Raw genomic sequence first — 11,356 nt, 5'->3', positions numbered from 1 at the left:
TCCCCACCTACCCCCCTGCCTGGACCCACCCCCTCCTCACCTGCCCCGTGCCTGAACCCACCCCCTCCCTGCCTGGACCCACCCCCTCCCCACCTGCCCCCTCGCTGGACCCACCCCCTCCCCACCTGCCCCCTACCTGGACCCACCCCCTCCCCACCTGCCCCCCTGCCTGGACCCACCCCCTCCCCACCTGGCCCCCTTGTTCTGTGGAGTCTCATTCTGTCACCCAGGCCGGAGTGCAATGGCACAATCTTCACTCACTACAATCTCTGCCACCCGGGTTCAAGTGATTCTCCTGCCTCAGCCTGCCGAGTAGCTGGGACTACAGGCATGTGCCACCACGCCTGGCTAACTTTTTTGCATTTTTAGTAGAGACGGGGTTTCAGGCTGGTCTCGATCTCCTGACCTCAAACGATGTGCCCACCTCAGCCTTTTCCCAAAGCGCTGGGATTACAGGCATGAGCCACCGCACGTGGCCTGCTGCCCCATTTTTTACCACTGCCCGGGACCTGGGCTGTGGGTGCTGCTGACCTCTCACCTGCATTCCCAGGAAGCTCTCGGTGCCAGGCAGCTGCCGGGCCCCCTCCGTGTGGGTGACGGCGCGGAGGCAGAGCAGCCAGTGGCTGTAGTCCTCGTAGCTGGAGCATATCACTCGGATGGTGTTGATGAGGGGACCTGGCACACCGACACTGTGAGGGGCTGGCAGGGCGGGGTGCACCCCTCAGTGCCCCTCTAGAGAGCTGGGGCATCCACCAGGCTCCCACTGCCACCCTGGCCTGGCTGGCGGGAGGCAGCCTCGGGGGAGGGCCCACCTTCGATCAGGAAGGAGCGGATCTGCTTCTCCTTCTCCTCCAGGTTGATGTGGATGGCGCGGAGCGGGAGCTCCCCCTGTGGGGGCAGAGCAAGGGGCAGGTCTTTGTGGGGCAGCCCCTGGGCCCCCGCCTGGTCTCATCCCACCCTCTTGCCCACCAGAGCTTGGCTGGGCACTTGGAGAGCCAGGCACTGAGGCCACCACCCTGAGAGAGGCCAGTGGGTCCCATCTGTCCTGGGGCGACCGCCAACCCTCGGGGGGCCTTCGCCAGCTGGGACTTACACACGAAGCCACAGCACTGGGCTCCTAGGGTCCCTGGAGCAGTTGGGGTGGGGGAACCACAGGAGGCCCTGTGCATTCGTCCCTCAGGCACACCGTGTGTGCACCCCGTACTCCCGCCTCGGAGGGCATGCACACACATGTGAACACACACACCAGACCGTCCCAGGAGTGGCTATCACTCCCATGCTGCCCGGCCCAGGGTGACGGTTGGCTGGGTCTGAGAACCTCAGGACGGGCTGGGAGGCAGGGCAGGGGCGGAGACCAGACTGACCAGGACAGCGGGCCGGGTGGGCAGGGCCCCACGCTCTGTCTCAACAGGCCCCGAAATACAGGTTCCTCCTGCATGGCCGCCCCCTCCCACCCCCACACAGGTGCCTCCCTGGGGCGGGTCCACAGCGGGGAGGGGCCCACCTTGAAGCAAAGCCCGTCCGGCTCCTCAGAGAAAATGGCCAGGGACGTCGGGTACAGGACCAAGAGCCGGTCCCATTGCTCCTGAGTGGGGGATCAAACAAGGGGCAGCTGAGATGCTGGGTACCCAGGGCCGGCTCCCCACGCTGCCCCCAACCCTGCACCCCCCCTGCCCCCCTCCCTGCCCCCCACCCTGCACCCCTCCCGTCCCCTACAGCCCCACACACCTCCCACCTACCTGTGCGGGCAGGTGCTGCAGCTTGACCCTCGAGGCACAGATGGCGCTGCCGCTGGGTTTGTGCCCTGACGCCGTCCGCAGCCGGGTGAGACAGCCCTGGAGAGTCCAGGGTAGCTCCTCTCCGGGGGGCCCCTGTGAGGAGGCAGTCAGAGCAGGCTTCGAGGATCAGGGCGGGGAGGGCTGTGGGGTCCCTGGCACTGACCTGTGGGGGTGCCCAGTGGCAGTGCCGCAGCCCCCCGAGGAGGGCCATCTGCTTCTCCAGGTGGTAGAGCCAGCAGTCCAGCTCGGCGCGGCCGGGGCAGAGCACCAGGAGGGGTGCGGGCAGCGGGCCTGCGGGTGGTCAGAGAGAGCACAGGTATGCACACACACTCAGCAGCAGGGCAGGCAGGCTCCTCTCCGAGGCCTGGTCAGGGGTGCGTCTGGGGGCCCGGTCAGCATCCCACACACCTGTGATCTCGAAAGCGTGCTCTTGGGACCCCTTGAATGCACGGATGCTCAGCTCCGTCAGTGGTAGCAGCCCCTGCCGGGCACAGGATAGGAGGGCCTTCAGGGATCCAGGGAGAGATGGATGGCCATGCCCCCCCACCCCCTGCTGCCCACCGCCTCACCTGAAGTGTGAGTCCTTCAGAGCCGTGAGCCTGGAAGTAGAGGTGGGCGGGGAACAGCTCCAGATAGCAGTCGCTGACATCCTGCGCAGGGAGCAGGGTGGTCAGTGGAGGGTCTGGGGAGCAGGTCCCAGGTTGGTGGGGATGCTGGACGCTGAGTGCACCCCACCCACCTGGCCACACCTGGCTGTGCTGGAACCGCAGCTGGACCTTGGCATAGTGCACCACCTTTCCCAGGTTCCTCACGGGGACCCTCCGCCGCCCCTTCTTGAACACACTCAGGAATGGCTGCTCCGCGTTTTCTCGCTGGGTTTCCAGGTCCAGGATGTCCTAGGAGGAGCAGAACTCAGGGGAGGGGCCTGGCCTGGGCTCCCCACACCCTCATTGACGTCCACATAGCTACATGACAACAGGCAGGGTCTGCCTGTGCACAGCCAAACAACATCTATGCAAAGATCGCAGCCCCACGTGCACAAAGCCCTGCACGCTCACAGCCTCTCCACAGGAAGAGTCATGGCAGAACTTGCACACACACACATGCATATATGCCCACACACATACATGTACGTGCACACACAAATATGCACACATACAGGCATACACAATACGTGCATGCACATGCACACATATATGCATGCATACACACAGACATGCATCACGTGCACACACATGTGCACACACAAATGCACCCATGGACACATGGACATGTGCATACATAGTACACACCCATGCACAAATACACACACGCGTGCATGCACACATATGCAAACATATGTGGTGCACACATATGCAGCTGTACATGTGCACATGTGCATACACACATGCACATATACACATTGCGCACACACACACATTTGTGCACACATACATTCATGTACACACATACGCGCACACACACAGACGCGCTTCCCCGCACAGAGCTGCCTGGTGTAGTGGGAGAGATGCGACGGTGAGATTTGGACTCTGGATTAAACCCTATCTTCACCCTTTCCTAAAACGTGTAATATGGCTTTGGTTATTCAGCCTCTGAAGACTCGTTAAAAGAATTTGGGGTGTCTGGGGGAAGTGACACCTACAACCCTCTCACGTCTGCAGTATTGGCTGGGACACGTTTAGCACCGGGTTTTACAAACACACACACACACACACCAAGGACCTGATTAATGTTTGCCAATTTCCTCAGTATAAATGTTCCCACTGCCACCCATTTCCAGCCCCCAGCCTGAGCGAAAGATATGAGATTTCCGGTGTCCATCCCCTGGGCGTGTGCCGGCCGCTCCCCAAGCTTCACCCGGTGACAGCCGGGTCCTGGCAGTGCCCCGAGGGGTCTCCTCACATCAGGCCCAAGCGCTTCGGGACCACTCAGCCCTAACCCTCCTTACCCACTTTGCAGCTTTGCTCAGACATCCCCTCTTCTAAGAGGCCCTCTTCTGAAAGTCCCCGATCCTCTGCACCTGGTCCCTCTACCTTTCTCCTTAGCGCTGACCCCACCCCGCTTCTGTATCTTCTGTTTATCTGTCTCATCATCTGTCTCTGCTGTGGGGATGAGAGCACCAGAAGAACAGGGGATTTTGCCTATCTTGTTCACTGCTGTGTCCCCAGATCCTAAGACGGGGCCTGGGATGTGTTGTGGGCATCAATGCTGAGAGAGGCGGGGAATCTATGTCCACCCACATTTAGCCAGTCCCGGCACACAGAGTCCTCTACAGATAGAGGCTGGGATCACCAGGTTAGGGGTCAGAAAGGGCATGGACATGAACCTGGGGCTGGAGAGCTTTGGGACCCATCCGCAGGCTCAGGGGCAAGTGCGTAGGTGTCCTGCTCCCTCTAGGAGCTGCCAAGGGCTACCTGCAGGGCTGCTGTGCCCTGGCCAAGCTTAGCTGCCCCTGAGCAGGCCCAGGAATGTGAACAGACAGATGCGTGGCTTCCCCGGCCTCCTGCCTCTGGGTGGGGCCCCCTGTATCCACACCCAGCATGGGAACTGATGTCGGGTTGGCACCCATGAAAAACAGGCCACAAACCAGGAAGGGCCACACAGCTGGTCCTGCAGCCCAGCTCAGCCTTGGGGCCCTGGGGAGGACGCAGCCTGGAGCAGTGGCAGGGCCGGTTCACAGGTAGCAGAGCCAGTCGCAGGCCGGAGATGCACGGCTCTAGGACCGACCCAGAACTCCTCCCCCAGCCCCATCTTCTGAGGGTCAGCAGCAGGTCTTTCCCTCTCCGGCTACAATGTCCCAGCAAGGGAGGACCACCAGGGTCACCACACGTCATAGGACCCCACCAGGGTCACGCTGCACATCCTGGGCCTGGACAGAGGGAGTGTGGTGCCTCAGATGCAGCCAGAGACCCCCAACCCTGACCCAGCCCGGTTCTGCTCCCTGCCCCCACCTTTGAGGTGGCATGTTTCCGAAGCCTGCCCCCGTCTGCAGGGTGTCCTGAAGCTCTGGGGGTCAGGAGAGGCTATGGCACAAACTTCCTGCCTGGTGAGCCATGCTGGCAAGGAATCTGCACAGCTGCACCAGCTGCTGGACCCAGGTGCAGGGCAGAGGTCCTCCCCCAGACGCCCCTGGGGCCCACACACAGCAGAGCCCACCCATCCAGGCTGCCCGAAGGGGCCGCAGTGGGGATTCCTGTCTGCCCTGAAGCCCAAGTTCCTCCTCCTGCTCCCTCAACCCAACACTGGCCACATCACAAAGGGGCTGGGTGTCTCTACCCTGTGAAGACCCTCAGTACCCCGGGCCCGGCAGGGAGGGCACGGGGGAGTTTACGCTCCTTCCGTGGTGAGGTGGCCACGTGTGGGCCTGGGAGATGCCTCCTTGCTGCGAGGCCTTGGCAGGCTGGGAGAAGGTCTGCGCAGCGCGCACAGCTGCTGTGGACCAGGCAGCCGGCCAGCAGCAACTTCCTGAGAGACGCCCGTGGGGAAACTGAGGCTGGTGTAGGTGACCAGAGGGCTCACTGCTCTTCTGAGATCCCTTACTCTCCAGGAACACTACCAGCACGACCCCAGCCCCACGGCAGCGGCCGAGAGGCCCACACTGGTCCCCTGGCCGGTCTCGGGGGCCCCGCCCGGCCCGCCCCGCCCAGCTCGCTCCACTGACTCAGTCTTGGTTTCGCTCTCCACTCAGACTTTCGGCCGGATGAGCTCTGGCCGGATGAGCTCGCCGGGGCGGGGCTGCTCCTCACCTGCGGGGGTCTGACTCCCTCAGGCCGCACACGCACGGGCAGAGCCGTTCCCCCCCGCAGCTCACCGTGCCCGGGACGTAGTGGAAGATCTTGGCGGCGGCGGCGTCCCCGCTCCCAGCGGCCTCAGGGCCCAGCAGGACGGCCAGCTTCCGTGCATTGTCCTCTCTGGGGACGAGGGCAGGGCTCACGGGCTGGACCTGGAGCAGGTGGAGGAGCCCCGCGCCCAGGTGGCCGCGCCCACGCCCCTCACCTGTTTCCCTTCAGCGAGGGCTTCCTGGAGAAGGAGACCCGGAGCCTCCTGGGGGCCTGCGGGACGCAGTGGCTGTTCCCCATGGCCGAGTCTCGTCGGCAGGTCTGGGTCCCCGTCCACAGCCTTCTGCCGCCGCCTCCCTCGGGCAGGCGGGGCTGAGGGACGTCCTGCTGGCACCGAGGGCTGGGCCAGGGTGGAGCCTTTCTGGAAAGGGCCCGGCCCTATCTGAGCCGTCGGTCTCTGCCCTGGGCCCTCCACACCGAGAGGCCAGCCTTGGGGCGAGCACGCCTCTGGCCCAGACGAGGGCTCCAGCGTGCAGGGAGCACTTGGCTTGGTGAACCCTGGCCGCCCCCACCAACCATGTGGGCACACATCCTGCTTCCATCTACAACCCGGCCGGCCTCAGTCACCGGTGACTGCACGGAAGCCTGAAGCAGGAGTTCAAGCAAGGAGACGGCAGCGAGAGCCACCCCAGCCTCTCCTCCTCACCACAGGCCCGAGTGAGGATCCCCAAGGTTTAAGGGGACCCAGAAGGCCACATGCCCTCCAGGCGACCAGGACAGTCGGGGTACACGGGGGCAATGCTGTCCCGCCTGGCCCCACCCCCAGACCTCGGCCTCAGGACCCAGCCCCGGCAAACCCTACTCACAGCTGGGGACCAGCCACAAGGACTCCATGGCCCCAAGCCTCCCCCATGCACAGCTCTGCCTTGCAGCCCTCGGGGGCCCCACACCCCGAACCCCAGACAGGACCCAAGTTGTGCAGGTGCCCCACAAGCCAGAGAGAGATGCTTGGCCTCAGGCCTGAGGAGCCCAAGAAATGTGTTTATTGTTCAAGTTGGCTTGTATTGCTGTGTAGGGTCCGTGTGCACGTGTGTGCCCGCTACAAGATCCAGGGAAGATGGCACACGGCCGACAGGACCCTGCTCCCCATCCTTCCCAGGACCCCCGTGTGCAAGTGAGAACCGTGTGCAAAACTTGAGCTGGGTCTGCAGTGGCTTGGAAGGCTCCAGGACCTCGTGCTCCTGGCCTGCAGGGTCTCAGCAGGTGGCAGCCCCGGGCCAACGAGCCCCTAACCCGTCATTCCCTGCTGCCTCCAGGCAGGGAGTGGATGGGAGGGCACAGAGAACCAGACGCTGAAGGCGTGAAGGAGTGGCCGCAGCACTGCTCAGCCCTCAATAAATACGTAAATAAATAAACAACTAAACAGACAAAAAGGAACGGACGGGTGATGCGACAGATGGCGCGGGACGTCCCTGGTGGGGGCCGTGGCCCCCTTAAGGCATGTGGGAGGCCGTGGGCCTCTGGCGGTGGTTGGGTCAGAGGCTGGTGGAGGACACGGAGAGCGTGGGCGAGGACGGCGGCGGGAAGTTGAGCAGCTCCAGCACCGCCACGCCCACACTGCTTCGCCGCGTGAACATGCAGGAGGCGGCCACCCACTTGTTGGTCCTCGGGTTGTACTTCTCGATGGAGTTGAGGCTGGAGCTGCCATCGTTGCCCCCGACCGCATACAGCCAGCCATCCATGGCCACCAGGTCGTGTGTGCTCCTGGGGGGCAGGCGGGGTGAGACCCAGGCGGCAGGAAGGGATGAGGGGAGGGGTCGCGCCATGAGGAGGGGTGGGGCGGGACGTGCCCGCTGAGGTGGCGAGAACCCCTCCCCGCAGGACGCCCCGCCGCGGACCTGCGGATGTTCATCGGTGCCACGCTCTCCCAGGCGCCAGCCTTGGGGCTGTATCTCTCCACCGAGTTGAGGCAGCTGGTGCCATCGTTGCCCCCTGCCACGTACAGGGCACCCTCCAGCACGGCCACGCCTGCCGAGCTACGCCGGCTCAGCATGGACGCCACAGGCGACCACACGTTCACCTGGGGGTGAGGGCGCGGGCTGGAGGCAGACCTGCCATGGGCATCCCTCCCCTGCTGCAGCCCCTACTCCAAGGGTGGGTGTCAGGGACGGGCGGGATGTGGGTGACCGCAGGGCACACAGCCCGCAGCACCCGGAAGTGGGGGCCGGGAGGGGTGCGCTATGCACCTGGGGCTCATACTTCTCCACGGTGGCCAGGTGAGAGGAGCTGTCATAACCGCCCACGGCGTACAGGTTCCCATCTGCAGAAAGCCGACACACCCGTGGCACTCCTGCTGTGAGTGGGGTCTCCAGGGTGAGGGAAGATGGGGATGCCCCCAAGACAGAACCCGTCACCCACCGAGTGTGGCCACACGCACATAGCGCCTCCGGGTGCTCATGGCAGCAACGGACGTCCACGCTCCAGTCAGGGGGTCGTAGCGTTCGGCACTGTGGGCACCACGACCGCCGCGGCTCAGCGGAGACGGAAGGTGCCCGGCCCCAGGACCTGCCCTCCCCAGCGCTGCAGGCAAACTACTCCCTGACAGGCAGGGCCCACCGGTGGACACAGGCCCCAAGCTGCCTGGACAACCCTGGTGTGCACCCACCTGGGCCCAGCCTCTGGACTTGGGGTGAGAACCCTAGAGAGAAAAGGGCACTGGCCCAGCAAAGCCAGGAGCTCAGGCCCAGTGTGACCGTGGCCTGGGATGAAGAGACCCCACGGACCCCCTTTAGCGGCCACAGTCAGACACGACCTCGGTGATGGTGACGTGGCCTCGCCTCCTGCAGTCGGACCCTGTAAAGCCACCGGGTCCCCAACTACTACCTGTTCAGGCAGGAGGCCCCGTCATAGCCGCCGGCCGAGTACAGGAGCCCGTGCAGGGCAGCCACACCCAGGCAGCTTCGCCTCGTGCCCATGGACACCTCCGGCTGCCACGTGTTAGTCACGGGGTCATAGGACTCCACGGTAGCCAGGTCTGAGGTCCCGTCGTAGCTAGCAGAACAGACCCACGCAGGTCAAGACCGGCCTAGCGGGCACGCACCAGACCCCTGACGCAAGTCCCACCTCCAGGCTTACCCGCCCACAGCATACAGCCGGTTCCCCACGGCAGCCACGCCCACCCGGGCCCTGCGCGTGGACATAGAGGCCACCACATGCCAGCGATCAGTGCGCGTGTCGTAGGCCTCACAGTCTCCGTGGATGGCAAACAGGCTCCCACCGCCTAGAGAAAACAGGTAGAAATAGGACTTGTAAGAGGACCCACTGATGAGCCACAGCCTAGGCTCCTGGGAGGCCCCTGGATGGAGGAGTGGTGGAGCAGCTCAGGACCTGACCGGCAGACATGGAGTGGGCTCGTGCTGGTAAGGCAGGCGGAGAGGGAGCGGGGCCATACCCACGGCGAAGAGCACTGGGCCGGCCCCCTCGCAGCGCCGGGGCCGCGTGCGGCTGGTGCCCAGGACGCCCCTCTGCTCCGGCAGCAGGTGGAACTTGAGAGCCTCGATGAGGAGGTCCTTGCAGTCGGGGTGGTGCCTCACCAGGCTCTCGGCATCCACGTGGCCCAGCAGGAAGTCACGGCTCAGCAGAGGCAGCCGCACACACTTCATGAGCTGGGGCGCAGGGGGTGCCAAGGTCGGGCGGGACCCGTGGGCACACTTGGCCCCAGGGTTGAGACCCCCCCGACGCCCGTACCACCTGTGATGAATTCCTCTTCAGACAGATACAGGTACCACCCCCACGGAGTCCCTGCACTCGGGGAAGGTCAGGGTGCACCGGACCCTCGGCCACCTGTATGCCTTCACAGACACTGTGGGAGCCCCCGGGGCTGGGCCTCACCCGTGGGACGTGCTGTCTGCGGGCGTCCACGTCATGTTTCACCCAGCTCAGGACGGCGCGGTAGACCTCCTCTTCTGAAGGCACATTCAGGCTGTCGCTAGACACCAGTTCCAGCACCTGGAGATGAGGGTTCCCAGGCCTGAGATCTGGGGAGGGTCCCGTGTACCCAGGGAACCCTGAAGATGCCTAGGAGGGAGGGTCGGGGATGGGGACTGGGTGCTCACACTGGGAGGGGCCGAGCAGAGTCAGGAGCCACAGAAGTGGCTCCTGGGTGGCCTCTACGCATATGGGACTTGGGCGCGCACGGCGGGCACTAAGGCTAACAGGCAGGGCTGCGTCACGGACACGATAGGGTCAGTAGTTAAAAGCAAAGACTTGGGTGGGATCAGGTTGAGAGGGAGGGCTGGGCCGCTGTTACCTGTTTCAGGGGCAGCAGCATGAACTCCTCGGTCTTGGCCACGTCCACGAAGTGCTGCAGCACGTACCTGTGGGCCGCCTTGAGCAGGTCGCTGCAGGAGTGCGCGTCGGCAAAGCCGCGGATGCCCAGGCAGTTGGAGGGGTCCAGCTGACTCAGCAGGAACTTGCAGCAGGCGTCGCGGACACCGTTCAGCTGCAGCAGGCTGGCGGCGGGGAGCAGCGTCTGCGCGGCAGGGAGGTGCGGGTGAGGGAGGCACGGGGCGGGCGGCGGGAGGGGCCGGTGCGAGGCCTCCGCAGGGCCCGAGCCAGGCAGCCTCACCTGCACGTTGCCCTCGCCCACCACGATCTCCGCCGTGTACGCAAACTGCACCAGCTGGTCCAAGGCCTGAGGGTCGATGTCGTGCAGCGTCACGTGGGTCTGGCGGCTCTCGCTCATCTCATCTGTGGGGACGGAGGGTCAGGGGGCCGACCCGAGGGGCCCACCGAGCGCACGGCGCCGCGCAGGCCGCGCAGAGCGGTACTTGCTTGTGAACATGGCGTGGAAGTACGGGCTGCAGGAGGCCAGCACCACTTTGTGCGCGCGGATCTCCTTGGCGGCCACGTGCAGGACGATGTCGCACAGGAGGCCGCGCTGGCGCATGCGGCTCATGGCCACGAAGGCGTCGTGGTAGTGGCGCTTGGAGTTGTGGGCCACGCTGTGGCCCTCGCGGCTCAGCAGCTGCACGGCGCCCTCCATGGGGGCCGCGGGCCGCGCCTGCCGGGGCCGCGCGCGCTCCGCCTCCGGGCTGCGGGGGGCGGGGGCGGGTCAGGCTTCGCCCCTCCGGAGCCTCCGCGCCGGACCGGCAGCGCGCGGGACCCTGCCCCAGGTGCGGCGGGCGCGCCGGCAGCCCTCGCCCGACCCCCGCCCGGGACCCCGCGCGCGCCCCGCCCCGCCCCGCTCCCCGGGCTCCTCCGCGCCCCAGGCCGCCCTCTCGGGCCCGCAGCGGGAGCCGCCGCTCCGGGGCGACCCCGCTCAGCACCCGAGTCCCGACCTCCCCGGGCCCTTCTGCGGGCGGACGCGGGGGCCGGGCCGGGCAGGTCCCCCCGCACTCACGCCGGCGGCTGCGGCGGTGGCGGCGGCGGCGCCTCGGGCCCGGGCCCCGGGCTGCCGTGCTCCGGGCTCTGCGTTCTGCCGGCCGGGCGCTCGCTGCGGGGCTGCATTCGGCCGCCGGACCCGCCGCGGATGCGCGGAGGACACGCAGGCGGACAGACGCGGGGACGGCCGGAGGGCTGCTCGGCGGTGGCGGCCCGCTAAGCGTCGCTCACTCTCGCGGCTCCCGCCCGCAGCCGCTGTTTCTCGGCGCCGCCCGCCCCGCCTCCCGAGAGGCTTGGGGTTCTCGACGTTAGACGCCTGGCCCCCGAGCGCCGCGCCTCGGGTCCGCCTCCTCCTGGGAGAAACCACCAGGCCCCGCCCTCCTCCTGGGAGAACCCCCCCAGGCCCCGCCCTCCTCC

General features: G+C 65.8%; 2 protein-coding genes across 6 annotated transcripts in view; both read right to left on the bottom strand.

Annotated features, from left to right (window-relative positions):
- The window catches only part of PLEKHN1 (pleckstrin homology domain containing N1), an 8,641-nt gene extending 2,221 nt beyond the window's left edge, over nt 1-6,420 (bottom strand). The window contains exons 1-10 of one of the 2 annotated variants that reach the window (XM_032262028.1): nt 5,775-6,420; nt 5,590-5,689; nt 2,528-2,674; nt 2,348-2,428; nt 2,187-2,259; nt 1,942-2,069; nt 1,740-1,871; nt 1,505-1,585; nt 813-888; nt 539-699 (exon numbers count right to left, since the gene is read on the bottom strand). In XM_032262028.1, the coding sequence (XP_032117919.1) occupies nt 539-699; nt 813-888; nt 1,505-1,585; nt 1,740-1,871; nt 1,942-2,069; nt 2,187-2,259; nt 2,348-2,428; nt 2,528-2,674; nt 5,590-5,689; nt 5,775-5,857 (1,062 nt within the window). In that variant the 5' untranslated portion in view covers nt 5,858-6,420. The remainder of the gene's footprint in view (nt 1-538; nt 700-812; nt 889-1,504; nt 1,586-1,739; nt 1,872-1,941; nt 2,070-2,186; nt 2,260-2,347; nt 2,429-2,527; nt 2,675-5,589; nt 5,690-5,774) is intronic. The other variant, XM_032262029.1, reaches the window with a different exon arrangement.
- A 114-nt stretch (nt 6,421-6,534) lies between these two features.
- KLHL17 (kelch like family member 17) lies at nt 6,535-11,287 on the bottom strand. 4 transcript variants are annotated; one of them, XM_032262025.1, is made up of 12 exons: nt 10,959-11,287; nt 10,391-10,650; nt 10,185-10,306; nt 9,867-10,088; nt 9,449-9,565; nt 9,009-9,222; nt 8,693-8,837; nt 8,441-8,608; nt 7,976-8,064; nt 7,804-7,877; nt 7,456-7,637; nt 6,882-7,321 (listed from the first exon to the last, which is right to left on the bottom strand). In XM_032262025.1, exons 1-12 carry the CDS (start codon nt 11,063-11,065, stop codon nt 7,093-7,095), a joined length of 1,929 nt encoding a protein of 642 aa, XP_032117916.1. In that variant the 5' UTR covers nt 11,066-11,287; the 3' UTR covers nt 6,882-7,092. The 4 variants fall into 4 exon arrangements, 3 of the variants coding, with proteins under 3 accessions (XP_032117914.1, XP_032117916.1, XP_032117915.1); XM_032262023.1 differs by lacking the exons at nt 7,456-7,637; nt 10,959-11,287 and adding an exon at nt 6,535-6,842 and having other exon boundaries at nt 10,391-10,778; XM_032262024.1 differs by lacking the exon at nt 10,959-11,287 and having other exon boundaries at nt 10,391-10,778.
- Nucleotides 11,288-11,356: the final 69 nt, after the last annotated feature.

The sequence above is a fragment of the Sapajus apella genome, unplaced genomic scaffold, assembly GCF_009761245.1.
Source record: "Sapajus apella isolate SASKATOON/1434 unplaced genomic scaffold, GSC_monkey_1.0 scaffold127, whole genome shotgun sequence".
Taxonomy (NCBI): domain Eukaryota; kingdom Metazoa; phylum Chordata; class Mammalia; order Primates; family Cebidae; genus Sapajus; species Sapajus apella.
The sequence above is the reverse complement of the archived record's forward strand: the minus strand, read 5'-3'. Positions and strand labels throughout refer to the sequence as shown.

Coding starts and splice junctions, on each gene's coding strand:
- KLHL17 (XM_032262023.1), bottom strand. CDS start 10,601: ATGGAGGGCGCCGTGCAGCTGCTGAGCCGCGAGGGCCACAGCGTGGCC. Junction 8,838..9,008: donor CCCAGTGCTCTTCGCCGTGG/GTATGGCCCCGC, acceptor TGTTTTCTCTAG/GCGGTGGGAGCCTGTTTGCC. Junction 7,878..7,975: donor TGTGCGTGTGGCCACACTCG/GTGGGTGACGGG, acceptor GGCTTTCTGCAG/ATGGGAACCTGTACGCCGTG.